Source organism: Prunus persica, chromosome G7 (genome assembly GCF_000346465.2).
Source record: "Prunus persica cultivar Lovell chromosome G7, Prunus_persica_NCBIv2, whole genome shotgun sequence".
Classification (NCBI taxonomy): Eukaryota; Viridiplantae; Streptophyta; class Magnoliopsida; order Rosales; family Rosaceae; genus Prunus; species Prunus persica.
This window is the reverse complement of record NC_034015.1, coordinates 17,621,549-17,635,940: the sequence shown is the minus strand read 5'-3', so window position 1 is coordinate 17,635,940 and position 14,392 is coordinate 17,621,549. Positions and strand designations below refer to the sequence as shown.

At 37.9% G+C, this 14,392-nt stretch overlaps 3 protein-coding genes and 1 pseudogene across 5 annotated transcripts; 3 read left to right on the top strand and 1 right to left on the bottom strand.

Annotated features, from left to right (window-relative positions):
- On the bottom strand, positions 1,588-4,192 carry LOC109950412. Its single transcript, XM_020569025.1, has 5 exons — positions 4,128-4,192; positions 2,841-3,035; positions 2,664-2,752; positions 2,386-2,484; positions 1,588-1,776 (listed from the first exon to the last, which is right to left on the bottom strand). Exons 1-5 carry the CDS (start codon positions 4,190-4,192, stop codon positions 1,721-1,723), a joined length of 504 nt encoding a protein of 167 aa, XP_020424614.1. The 3' UTR covers positions 1,588-1,720.
- Positions 3,827-7,621, top strand: LOC18769077 (isocitrate dehydrogenase [NAD] regulatory subunit 1, mitochondrial). The gene is made up of 5 exons (XM_007204313.2): positions 3,827-4,712; positions 5,522-5,761; positions 6,360-6,438; positions 6,611-6,898; positions 7,206-7,621. Exons 1-4 carry the CDS (start codon positions 4,191-4,193, stop codon positions 6,883-6,885), a joined length of 1,116 nt encoding a protein of 371 aa, XP_007204375.1. The 5' UTR covers positions 3,827-4,190; the 3' UTR covers positions 6,886-6,898; positions 7,206-7,621.
- On the top strand, positions 8,331-11,340 carry LOC18771859 (probable acyl-activating enzyme 2). 3 transcript variants are annotated; one of them, XM_020569277.1, is made up of 3 exons: positions 8,331-8,760; positions 9,008-10,483; positions 11,154-11,340. In XM_020569277.1, the coding sequence occupies exons 1-2, from the start codon at positions 8,422-8,424 to the stop codon at positions 10,460-10,462; spliced, it is 1,794 nt and encodes a 597-aa protein (XP_020424866.1). In that variant the 5' UTR covers positions 8,331-8,421; the 3' UTR covers positions 10,463-10,483; positions 11,154-11,340. The 3 variants fall into 3 exon arrangements, with proteins under 3 accessions (XP_020424866.1, XP_020424865.1, XP_007201990.2); XM_020569276.1 differs by having other exon boundaries at positions 11,149-11,340; XM_007201928.2 differs by lacking the exon at positions 11,154-11,340 and having other exon boundaries at positions 9,008-10,876.
- On the top strand, positions 11,157-14,376 carry LOC18770483 (annotated as a pseudogene).

The window sequence follows — 14,392 nt, the reverse complement described above, 5'->3', positions numbered from 1 at the left end:
AATATAATTTGTAGCTGTTTGATCGATGAATAAATTTATTATATTTTATTAAGTTATAGATTAATCACAACTCGATGCATTATTTTTGTATTTTACGCACTAACTTTTAGAAAGCACACCAATTTATTAAACCCTTTGATTATTACTTGTATGAAAAATCCATCCTAACCAATAAACCAAAGAAGCGTGATGAAATTTGAACATCAAAATTAGCATTGTTGCACATTTGACTATAATTAATAGACATATGATACATTTGCTGCTAATGTATCATCTATCTAATTATAAATTAAGGGGTTAATCAGTCTCTTAATAATCATAACCAGACTTGCCATCGCCTCATGAATTTTGCTCCATCCAAAATGAGCACCGCAAGTGCGCACGGATAAAGTGTCCTTCGCCGCAAAGGGTGCAGAAGCTGACAAAGGAGATGAGGAAGGTGCAAGTGACTTAGTGAGTTACTTTACTAGTGTTACTGTAGGCACGTGAAATGAAAGCCCACAAAAAGAAAAAAGCCACCCGTATGATAGGAGGATTGGATTGGGACATTTGAGATTGAATGTGGTCATGTACTCGGCCAGAGACATTCCTCCATTCATTTTTGTATGGCCTTTCCCTTCCCTCCCAACTCCAACCATATTGTATAACTAATCATTGCTCTTCCAATCATTCAGAATTTTATTCAAGACATCTAGGATTATTACAAGAAGACAATGGCATCTTTGGCATCTGGGATTCATTAGAAAATTACACGTTAGCTGATGCACATCCGACTCACACTTTTTCCATTTGTTGGGTTGATGGGTTCATTTCTCCAACAATTGTATGCCAATGAAACAATATCCAGGGAGCAGTAAAAAAAACAACAATAACTTTAGATATACAGAGAGAGAGAGAGAGAGAGAGAGAGAGAAGAAATGGAGGGTTCATATTATATTATTGTAAGTGGACAAATATTGAAGATTTCTATGACCAAGAAGAATCTCAACCAGAGCTTGACCAAAATAGAACATAGGCAATGGTCCTGCCTTCAATTTAATATTTAAAACAAAAGTGAACTGAGTAGCTTTCATTTTTTTTTTATAAAAAAACACAACTTTTACTAGGGCTGGGCACGGTTCGGTTTGGATCGGTTTCGGGGAAAAAATAGAACCTGATCCGATAGTGCAGACCGGTTCGGTTTGGACCGGTTCTGCTCAACATCCATACAGAAATCCGAACCAAACCAGACCTGTCCGGTTCCGGTTCGGTTCCTGCGGTTCCGGTTTTTTTTTTTTTTTTTTTTTTTTATAATTTAAAATTTAACAAATCTGCCCAAAATGTATTTATATACTAACATACCCCAAATTTGAGGTTCCATCAAGCTTTCAACACATCAAAATGAATCCAACTTCAACAAAAATACAATCCAAATTCAAATGAATCCAACTTAAACAAAAATTCAATCCAACTTCAACATCATCAAAATGAATCCAACTTCAACAAAAATACAATCCAAATTCAAATGAATCCAACTTCAACAAAAATTCAATCCAACTTCAACATCATCAAAATGAATCCAACTTCAACAAAAATACAATCCAAATTCAATCCAACTTCAACATATAAATTACAACCCAAATTAAATCAAACTTCAACAAAATAAGTTCCAAAATAAATTACTAGCCAAATACAACCCAAATTCAACCAAATATACATTACAACCCAAATTAAATTCCTCCTAACATTGAAAAGTAGTTGGAGCTATGGTGCTAGGTGTGGATGAACTCATAATATCTACATAAAAAAAATCAAAGGATCAACATACTCACATTAACACTTTGATTTACAACCCACTTCCACTTGTTGGGTTTGTTAAACCAATATATCCATTTCTTAGGACAATTCTATCTCTTAGAAAAGCCTCTGATCATGATTCTGCTCTGGACTAATAAAAAAAATCAAAGACTTCCATTAAAAACAGAAACTTCAGTTTTGTTAAACAATTTAGGCAGGAACACTATGCCTTTGGGAAATCATTAAAAATCCATTTTGATTCAAAATGGTGTGAACATTTCCAGATCACACGTAGACATATAAAACTTCAACATATCAAAAATTCATCGAATTCCGAGTTAAGGAAGCCAGTCAAAGACTAAATCCAAAATAGACTAGGCTGCAGAGTTTTCTATTTTCTGCAGAATAATGCCAACTTCGAAAATTTGCCAAATTGAATTGGATTAGTACAATTGTAAAAAATAAACAATTGCATTAATAAATTTGCCAAATAAATCTACTAAATTATAAACTGTTTCCAAACCAAAGAGTACATTAAGTCTTGCAGTAAAAAAAGTCTGGTAGAGTTGTATATATCAATGTCATGTATATGTAGGAAAAGGAAATTACCTAATTTCTCAGTGTGGCGAACATCATCAACCAGCAAAACTCTGTAACTATCCCTACTCCCAATACCTCTCTTGTCCTTGAGTCGTCCAATATCTCCTCCTGTAATTTCAACATTAAATAAGGCAGAAGAATAGTACAGTACAATGCTACATTGCAATTGGGTTTTCTAATATGTTTTTCTCCCCCTTTTCATAACAAATCTCAACTATTGAATACAAAACAAAAATCCCAGATGAGAAAAATCAAGACAGTTGAAGGATAAATGATAAAGTAGGTACCTTGTTCAAGCTGGGTAGCAGGGTCAAATTGGGATTGGTCAAACTTTGGGCGCTCCAAGACCCCAGCACCACCCTTGGAAGACCTAAACCTGGCCTTCACAGCCATGCCAGAGAGAGTCAGAAAATTGAATTGGGGAAAGAAAAAAAAAAAGGAGAGAGATAGAGAGAGAATCTGACCTGCAATGCAACGACTGAGAGGCTAAGAGAAGAGCGGCGGCAGAGAGGGGTGTGACTGTGACGTGCTGGTTGAGAGAGAGGTTTGGAATCGGTGGCTGGCGGCTGGCTGGCGGCTGGCTGAGTGAGTATGAAACTAAATGGGAAGGAGAGGAAAGAACGAAGAATGAAAAAACCCAATCTGAATTTGGTGTAATCCTGTGTGTGCGCTACCTATGGTAGCAGCATACACACCCAATCAAAATTTGACAGGTATGAAAATATATATAATTTCAAATATAAATATATATAATATTTAAAAAATATATAAATTAATTCTATTGGACCGGTTCGGATTGGACCGGTTCCTTAGGATGGAAAACCGGAACCGGAACCGGTCTGAACCGGTTCGGTTTGGATTTTTCTCGGTTTTTGACTTTTTTGGTCAACACGGTTTTTTTCGGTTTTTTCCGGATTGGTTTGGTTCGGTTTTGCGGTTTTGCGGTTCAAATGCCCACCCCTAACTTTTACAGGTATATATATAATATATGTAATGATTGAGGGTAGTGGTGAACAATTCTGTGGTGCAAATTTGTAGAGCCATCTAGTAAATATGGTGAAATTTGTAAGGTTTACATCCTCACGTGTAAAGAATCTTGTATGCGTGTTTATAAAAAGTTGAGTTATTTTTTTATTGTCAATTTATTTTTAAATAAAAAACTTAACTTTCTTTAAAATGTAATCTGCATATGGTGAAATTCTAATCGTTTCTATAAGTTTATAATCTTTGAAAAACAACGGACTTATTTGACCATACTACAATATGAATTTGTTGACCTCTAAATCTGTTGTATGACATAGAAACCCGCACGAACACGCCCTGATTAACATATTAAAAAGCTTTAAAGTGGAATGTCTTTATGTTTATTAATCTCGTCGACCTCCTTTTTTTTTGGTCAAACAAATAATCTCCGGAAAAATGGCACCTTTTTCCCGCGCACTGCTCTGCCGCTGCTTTTTCTAATTGTGGGCTCTGCATGCAGTCCAACTGTTCCCCACCGGGGCCCACCATTCATAGAGCCCTGGACGGTCCTTACCATTTCTGGCCCACCAAGCTTTTTATCACTTTCACTCAAACAATAAAATTTTCAATAAATAAAAATAAAAAGTTAATGTTCTTGAGAATCTTCACATTCCAGTCAGTCTCTCTCTCTCTCTCTCTCTCTCTCTCTCTCTCTCTTCTGATTCGGCGTCTTTTCTCCGCAAATGTCTTCTCGGATCGCATAAGCGTGAACATCAACATCAAATCACCGGTCCCCCAAACAAGCCCTACTCTCCCGAAAAGTCCAAAATCCCAATCGGACCCTAACCGCCATGGCCCGAAGATCCGTACCCATCCTCCGCCACCTTCTCACCAAACCAACCACCCCGACCCTCGCCCCCGCCAACCCTACACGATCCGTCACCTACATGCCCCGACCCGGCGACGGCGCCCCCCGCGCCGTAACCCTAATTCCCGGAGACGGCATCGGTCCCCTGGTGACCAACGCCGTCGAGCAGGTCATGGACGCAATGCACGCGCCGGTATACTTCGAGACCTTCGAGGTCCACGGCGACATGCCGAAGGTTCCAAACGAGGTGATCGAGTCGATCAAGAAGAACAAGGTGTGCTTGAAGGGAGGGCTCGCGACGCCCATGGGCGGCGGCGTGAGCTCGCTCAATTTGCAGCTGAGGAAAGAGCTCGATCTCTACGCTTCGCTCGTCAACTGCGTCAATCTGCCGGGCCTCGTCACTAAGCATGAGAACGTCGACATTGTTGTGATTAGGGAGAATACGGAGGGCGAGTACTCGGGGCTCGAGCATGAGGTTGTTCCTGGCGTCGTTGAAAGCCTTAAGGTATATATATCAAATTCTGTTTGGATTTTTAGATTTCTTAATGTTTGAATAATACTGTTTGGGTTTTTGTTGTTATTTGGTTTATTGTTTGATTATTGATTGGGTTTTGTCGTTTTCTAGTTTAATCATGTGGAATTGAATTTGTTTAAGGTTAAGTATAGGGTAATCATATTCAGTACATGGTAATTAACTATGTTTAACATTCTGATTGCATTTATTTAAAAAAGTGAGAAAATGTGACACATGACACATGTTTGGCAATGGTCCTACGGTAGTGATTGAAATTATTCTCTCTTATAATTCATTGTTAAGATTGCACTGACTGTTGACCAAAAAAAAAAAAAAGATTGCACTGACTGACCTATGCGGTCCCACACTATGGGAACCATTGCATGTGACTGTTGTATATGACCTCCCTCTGTTCAACATGTACGTGGGACCCACTTTTAGATGGCACTGGGACCGGCATGCGTGTCGTGGGAGTGAGGCCATATGTGAGGATGACACGCAAAATATTCTCGAATGCATGGAAGATTGTGATATGTTCATTGCAGGAAATGTTTGTTCTTCAATTGCAAGTGCTGTTAAGTGGTTGTATGTTGATTGAGTTTGTGATATTTTAGCATTCAATCTATAGAAAGTGATCTAGTAATTGTAGCAGGAGTATCACTTTGTTTGATGGGTTTCTTTTTCTGCTTATAAACTTTTCCCTTACATTTCTTGCAATTTGAAGGAATGTTTCTTGTTATCCTCTCCATATTGCATAGTGTTGGGGATATTTTTGTCACTTATACCTACTCTTTTGCTAGGTGATCACAAAGTTCTGTTCAGAGCGCATTGCTAAATATGCTTTTGAGTACGCTTACCTAAACAACAGAAAGAAGGTGACTGCTGTGCACAAAGCAAACATTATGAAGCTTGGAGATGGCCTGTTCTTAGAGTCTTGTCGTGAGGTGGCCACAAAGTATCCTGGGATTGACTACAAGGAAATAATTGTGGACAACTGTTGCATGCAACTTGTTTCGAAGCCTGAGCAATTTGATGTCATGGTATGCCAATTACATTCAGTGAATCTGGTCGTTATAAGCAAATTGTTCGTTTATTATTAGAAAAATGGAACCCCACATGGTAAAGATAGGCTATTACTGTACAGATTGGATAAAGAAAGTATGCTGCATCTCTTACCATTATTGTGTGGGACAGTAGGACTGGACCTTCTGTTGGTTGAGCACTTTTGAGCAGCCTAGGATGCCTCAGAAATGATGAGGCATCTCTTATGAGGGTTAGAAGATTCCTGAAGCTTTGATTCCGTCAGAGAAAAAACTATGGATTACCATGAATATTTCCTTGGTTAGGAAGTTAAATTCTTTTTGCTGTAATCTTTCTGTTAAGCAAAACCTGATTGTGTTGGAGCATTGTACCTTCTAGATTCTTAGGAAAAAATTATTGAATTGTAGAAAGTAAGGGAGTTTGAGAAGATGAGTAAAATTAAAACCAGTGCAGTGTGAGTTTTCTTGCTCTTCTTGAAAGATTGTTGCTTTTAACAATTCTACTGGGTCGAACTATCTCAGTTTTTTGTTTTTATTTTATAAATCAAAGAGGCAAAGTGAGTTTTGCAGCTGACGCAGGCTGATTTGCATTTTGCAGGTTACACCAAATCTTTATGGTAATCTAGTTGCAAATACAGCAGCTGGTATTGCTGGAGGCACTGGTGTCATGCCAGGAGGTATATCAATTCAACTGTTTGATTTATATTCCATTCACGGTCTTCTTTATAATACTGTCAGCAATGCCCCTTTCAAATGAAAAATTATAGGTAAAAAGAAACCTGATCCATTTTTGAACAATGTGTTTCTTGTTGGAAATTAACAATGATGGTTCTGGTGTTTTGCCTGCAGGCAATGTTGGGGCTGATCATGCTATTTTCGAGCAAGGCGCTTCTGCAGGGAACGTGGGAAATCAGAAAATATTGGATAAAAAGAAAGCAAACCCAGTGGCCCTGCTTCTCTCATCCGCCATGATGTTGAGACATCTGCAGTTTCCTTCCTTTGCTGATCGACTAGAAACTGCCGTGGCGCGAGTCATATTAGAGGGTAAATGCAGGACAAAAGACCTCGGAGGACAAAGCACCACCCAAGAGGTTGTTGATGGAGTCATTGCTGCCCTAGAATGACAGAGAAGAGAAGGTATTCTCGAGCTACTACTGTTCATCCCATAGAATTTTTGGATTTGGCAAGGGGGGAGTGTTACCCCCCAGAAATTTTCCAACATTTTTAACATAATTCTTTGATTGCCTTTAGATATTATTCACAAATTTTGTTTCATAATAATTCTCAAAGATGAACAACACTGATCTCTGGTGTTTTTTTCATACAAAATCCTGATCAAGTTTATGCTCATTCCTACTCTGTTCATAAACTTTACCAACACACTGGTCCATTTTTTATTGGGGTTCAATTGTGTACATTGAAAATTGAATTCACCATGAACCAGGAACAAAGGCTTTTGAACTTGTGCATACACGCAGTCGCAGCATCAATTTTTGAGTTTATAGAGAAGGGTTTCTGCAATGGGCTGGGCTGTAGTTGATCTTTGGCCCATTTTACGCCTGGGGTTTTTTGAGGAGGCCGCCAAAATGGGGCTGGGCTATAGTTGGACCGTAGGCTCTTGTTGTTGGGTTCACTAGGCTTGCTGCATCAAGTGTGCTGGTAAGGTGCTGGGCTGATAAATGTTTGAAGCCATGGGGCCAATAAAATAGAAGAAAATTGGCCTAACATTAAAACGTCCAACTGGTTCTCATAGCATAGCAATAATGCAATAGTTGTTATTATTTATTTCTTTATTGAGAGAATGTAGTGATAAGATTGGCTTCTATATCTAAAAAAGTATGAATTTTTTGTATGCCCATATATCATAATAATATTCCAAGTATATCACCCATTTTCATGTTGAAAAGTTAAAACATATGGTAATTTGTATAAGTTTGAAATATCAGTACGGTGGCATTTCCGTTACATGCAAATTTTTCTCCAAACGAACCCATATTATATTATATAATTAAAGTCCATTTGTGTTGCCAAGTTATTTATAACTCCTTTCCATTGAAAATAACCATATCCCGTGTCCATTAGTCAAATCCGGCCAAGCAGTCTTTATCAGCTATCTAGAGACTTTTAACTTGAAATCCAAAACACACGTCTTTTGCTACATGATAAGGTTCTCTTATAAAAAAAACAATCAAACAATATAAAATATAATTTTTTTATCTAAAGTATCGATCAAGGGTGCATCAACCTTACACAATCCAATGAATGAATCAAATTAATTTATACTATAAATTATAATAGAATAGGGTGAATTCATCATGCTTTCACTATCCATTAAATCGAAATTAACCTATATCATAATAGAATACGAATGAATTCATCCATCTAACGGCTAAAATAATGTTGTTACCAAATCTAATGTTGCCTGGCCTCATGCCAGTCTAGCAAAATAAACATTGTTACCATATGTGGCAAGATTAGCATGGCACCAACATGAAATTTACCCCTAGTAGTTATCTTTTCAGTGTCAGCTACCAGCCTAGGAATCGGTACTAACAAACCACTTCTTCTGACCAACTAACGTTCTCGTAGACAATCCAATTATCCAATATTCATAGAGACACAGAATTTTCAGAAATCCCCTTGTCATCTCCGTCAAGACCATGAACCACTTGGTCAAGAACTCGTTCACTCGCTTGGCTTCTGTCATCAGTCCTTATCATTTTCGTCCTGGTGTTGTTCATTATTATCGTTTCTGCTCTCACTTCTCTGGGAATAATTTTGAGCCAGAGTCATGGAAATCTATGGAGGGCCTTGTTCGGTGCCCAGCCAACCATGTTCCTTTATCTCCAATAGTGTTCTTGGAGCGAGCTGCAAAGGCCTACACAGACAGGACCTCACTGGTCTATGGATGTCTGAAATATACCTGGGCTCAAACTCATGAACGCTGTCTGAAACTAGCTTCTGCTTTAACCCAGTTGGGAATTTCCCCTGGTGATGTGGTGAGTTGGTTTTTTTCTCTTCATGTTTTTTTTTGGCTTCTTTAATTCACTGCTTTCTGTGCTGCTTAATTGTTTCATGTTTCTTCAGTTTTTCCCATTTCAGAATAATCATGTTTTCTTGACAGATACCTCAAAATCGTACATAAAATTTTGATTTAATTTTCGTATTTATTATGTTAAATTATTAGTCAAAGAAGTTGCGGATGAAGCCTGTTTTCATGTTTGAGCATTTGCATTGTTGAACCAGGTTGCAACCTTGGCTCCTAATGTCCCAGCCATGTATGAGCTGCATTTTGCAGTTCCAATGGCAGGGGGAGTTCTTTGTACACTAAATGCACGCCTTGATTCAGCTATGATATCTGTCCTGCTGAGTCATTCCGAGGCGAAAATCGTCTTTGTAGACTACCAGTTACTTGAAATTGCCCAAGGAGCACTTGATCTTCTCACCCAAAAAACAGATTCAAAACCACCTATTCTTGTTTTAATTGCTGACTCTGATGGGTCGTCTAGCACATCTCCCACCATATGCACTTCACACACCTATGAATATGAAAGTCTTCTGGAAACTGGAAATTGTGGATTTGAGATAAGAAGGCCAAGGAGTGAATGGGATCCTATCAGTGTAAATTATACCTCCGGCACAACATCCAGGCCGAAAGGGGTTGTTTATAGTCACCGGGGCGCTTATCTTAACGCATTGTCTACGGTTCTGCTTCATGGAATAGGCTCAATGCCTGTTTATCTATGGACTGTGCCTATGTTTCACTGCAATGGGTGGTGCCTCACTTGGGGGGTGGCTGCTCAGGGTGGCACTAACATATGCCTCAGAAAAGTCAATCCAAAATACATATTTGACAACATAGTTCAATACAATGTCACACACATGGGAGGGGCACCAACTGTCTTGAACATGATTGTTAATTCACTGGTCAGTGACCAGAGGCCACTTCCTCGCAAGGTGGAAATAATGACGGGTGGTTCACCACCCCCACCACAAATCCTTTTCAAGATGGAAGAACTGGGGTTTGGAGTAAATCACTTGTATGGTCTAACAGAAACTTATGGTCCAGGGACTTATTGCTCATGGAAACCAGAGTGGGATTCTCTGCCTTCCAACGAAAGATCAAAGCTTAAAGCTCGACAAGGGGTGCAGCATCTTGGTTTAGAAGAGGTTGACATAAAAGATCCTGTCACTATGGAAAGTGTAACACCTGATGGTAAAACAATGGGTGAGATTATGTTCAGGGGAAACACTGTCATGAGTGGTTATCTTAAAGACTTGAAAGCAACAAAGGAAGCTTTTAGAGGTGGATGGTTTCGAAGTGGGGATTTAGCTGTGAAACATCCCGATAACTACATCGAAGTGAAGGACCGCTTGAAAGATATAATCATATCTGGGGGAGAGAACATAAGTACAGTTGAGGTGGAAACAGTTTTTTTTAGCCATCCAGCAGTTCTTGAGGCTGCAGTTGTTGCACGCCCAGATAACCATTGGGGGCAGACTCCTTGTGCATTTGTGAAATTGAAGGAGGGATTTGATCATCTCAAAGCTCAAGACCTAATCGAATTCTGCCGGGATAACTTGCCTCATTATATGGCTCCCCGGACAGTAATTCTCGATGATATACCAAAAACTGCAACTGGAAAGATACAGAAATTTATTCTCAGAGAAAAAGCAAAGGCCTTGGGGAGCCTCTCTTGAACAAGCTGTAACAAGTGGAAGGTAACTTGTTGGCTCCTTATATTATAAGCAAGGCAAAAATTAAATATACCAAGCTAAACCCTTGCATCTATCTATGCTTAAGGTTCTCTAATGAAGCTACACTACCATTGCATTTTTGTTGCAAATTATATCGAAAAACAGGAAATAGTACACACTATACCTCATGTAGTGGGATGTGCGTGATGTTGATGGAGATCGAGGAGGATAATGTAGGGATAATTGGATTAACCTAGTTGATGGTACCAATTATTATTTAAATGTAAGTCAATTAACCTAGTTAAATGGGAAAAAAAAAAAAAAAAAAAAGTAAAAAAGTTTAAGACTGCAAACGATGATAGTTTTAAGAGCTATGGTAGGAATCTTGAAGATTTAATGACATAATGATGTTTATGCCTCTCTCTCCTTTGAGCCGTCGCCTCCTAGGTTTTCGCCATGTTTTATATCAATTATAGTACTTTATAATTTATATATCCTTTTATTTTGCAAGATTTTGGCATAAATTTATAATACAAAATAATTATAAAAAAAATAAACACCTAGGCACCCGCCTAAGCAGCGATTACTCCTCTAGGCGCTAGGCCCCTGCCTGCCGCCAGTCTACCGCCTAGCCATTTTTCGAAACATTGCTGCTACTAATATATATATATACATGGCATCGTGTGCAGTGCAGGATATGGGCGGGCAGATGGCTATTGAACATCAGTTATCTGCTGAAGCAGGCTCCAAATTCAATCAGTTGTGTGCGCTTAGGGTATGCCTTGTTTGTGTGTGTTGCATGTGTATAAAGAACAGAGTATAACTTATCTTATTAGGTGCCTTTTGTCATATTTCCTTAAATCAGTAAAATATTTAAATATTCACTCAACAAATAATAATTTAAACATAATTACTAACTAAAGTAATTAAAAAAAACTAAGATATTACTTAACTACATATATTAAAGTAAAGAAGTTGGCCAAAAAACAAAAGTAAAGAAACTAGTTATATATTTTTAAAATAAAGTAAGTTTAAAAAAAAAATCTCCCGAAGAAAATTTATAGCCGCGCGGCTATACACTTTTTTTCTAATTTTTTATTATAAAGAAATAGTATAGTCGCCGAGCTATAATATGTTTTTTTTGAAGAAATCGTATAGCCGCGCGGCTATACTCTGTTTTTTTTAACCTTTTTGTAAAGAAATAGTAAAACCGGGAGGCTATACTCGGCTTTTTCCAAATTTTTCAGAGAAATAGTATAGCCGTCAGGCTATACTCCGTTTTCCAAATTTTTTTTTTGTTGAAGAAATAATATCGCCGATCGGCTATACTTTGTTTTTGAATTTTAAAAAAGAAATCGTATGGCCGCGTGGCTATACTCGGTTTTTTCAATTTTTTTCAAAATAAATAGCCTATTAGCTATACTCCTTTTATTTTATTTTTAAAAACGAAACAGTATAGCCTGGCCCCGATACTCGGTTTTTTCAACCTTTTAAAAGAAATAGTATAGCAGGCTATATTGTTTTTTAATTTTTCAAAAAGAAATAGTATAGCCGCCCGAAGGAACTCAGTTTTTTTTAAAAAAAAAAGAAATAGTATAGCCGCCGAGCGGTACTTGATTTTTTCTAATTTTTTTTAAAAAAAAGAATTTGTATATCTGCTTGGCTATACAGGTTTTTTCATTTTTATTTAAATAAATTATAGTAAAATGTTATAAAGTGACCAAATTAATATCTATAAAATATAAACTAATGCAACTAGGAGGGTCCTCTTTTCATAAATATTTTTATTAAACAGTATAGCCAAGCGGCTATACTACAATTTCGTCAGGAAAGGTCGAATACAACAAGTTTTGCTAGGATAGACATGTGACGACGAAATTTCGTGGGGAAGGTTTTTGTATTTATTTATTTAAAATAAATATAAGCTTAAATGTTTAGGTTAATTAATTTTTTTATTTTTAATTTTAGTATTTAAATAATATATTTACCTTATTTAATTAGTTAAATTAGTAATTATATTTTAATTATTATTTCTATAGTGAATAATTAGTATTCAATATTTTAATTAACTTCATGAATTATATCACTTAATAAATAGTAATTAATTTTTCTATTTTTCCCTATAATATTCATTAACTAAATAATAATTAAAATATAACTACTAATCAAAGTAATTAAAAAAGAGAAAACCATATTATGCTACTTAAAGGGTATAGCCGCGCGGCTATACTGTTAAAATAATCTATATAGCCTCGCGGCTATACATTATATTTATGGAGTATAGCCGTACGGCTATACGTTTAAAATATTATATTTTTCCCATTTCAGAATATCATGTTTCCTTAACAGATACCTCAAAATCATACTTAAATTTTTTATTATTTGATTTGCTCATCTATTATGTTACATTATTAGTCAAATGATATTGCAGATGAAGCCTGTTCTCATGTTCGAGCATTTCCATTGTTGAACCAGGCTGCAACCTTGGCCCCCAATGTCCCAGCCACGCATGAGCTGCATTTTGCAGTTCCAATGACAGGGGCAGTTCTTTGGACACTAAATGCACGCCTTGATTCAGCTATGTTATCTGTCCTGCTGCTGAGTCATTCCGAGGCGAGAATCGTCTTTGTAGACTACCAGTTACTTGAAATTGCCCAAGGAACACTTGATCTTCTCACCCAAAAAACAGATACAAAACCACCTATTCTTGTTTTAATTGCTGTTTCCGAGGGGTCATCTGATACATCTCCCACCATATGCACTTCAAACACCTATGAATATGGGAGTCTTCTTGAAACAGGAGATGGTGGATTTGAGATAAGAAGGCCAAGGAGTGAATGGGATCCTATCAGTGTAAATTATACCTCCGGCACAACACCCAGGCCAAAAGGGGTTGTTTACAGTACCGGGGTGCTTATCTTAACGCGTTGTCTACGGTTCTGCTTCATGGAATAGGCTCAATGCCTGTTTATCTATGGACAGTGTCTATGTTTCACTGCAATGGGTGGTGCCTCACTTGGGGGGTGGCTGCTCAGGGTGGAACTAACATCTGCCTCAGGAAAGTCAATCCAAAACACATATTTGACAACATAGTTCAATACAATGTCACACACATGGGAGGGGCACCAACTGTCTTGAACATGATTGTTAATTCACCGGTCAGTGACTGGAGGCCACTTCCTCGCAAGGTGGAAATAATGACGGGTGGTTCACCACCCATGCCACAGATCGTTTTCAGGATGGAAGAATTGGGGTTTGGAGTAAATCAATTGTATGGTCTAACAGAATCTTATGGTCCAGGGACTTATTGCTCATTGAAACCAGAGTGGGATTCTCTGCCTTCCATTGAAGGATCAAAGCTTAAAGCTCGACAAGGGGTGCAGCATCTTGGTTTGGAAGAGGTTGACATAAAAGATCCTGTCACTATGGAAAGTGTAACACCTGATGGTAATACAGTGGGTGAGATTATGTTAAGGGGAAACACTGTTATGAGTGGATGGTTGGGGAGCGGGGATCTAGCTGTGAAACATCCAGATAATTACATTGATCGAAGTGAAGGACCGGTTGAAAGATATAATCATATACGGGGGAGAGAACATAAGTACAGTTGAGGTGGAAACAGTTTTGTTTAGCCATCCAGCAGTTCTTGAGGCTGCAGTTGTTGCACGCCCAGATAACCATTGGGGGTAGACTCCTTGTGCATTTGTGAAATTGAAGGAGGGATTTGATCATCTGAATGCTAAAAACCTAATCGAATTCTGCCCTGATAATTTGCCTCATTATATGGCTCCTCGGACAGTAATTTTTGATGATATATCAGAAACTGCAACCGGAAAGGTACAGAAATTTATTCTCAGAGAAAAAGCAAAGGCCTCGGGGAGCCTCTCTTGAACAAGCTGTGACAAGTGTAATTGGAAGGTAACTTGTTGGCTC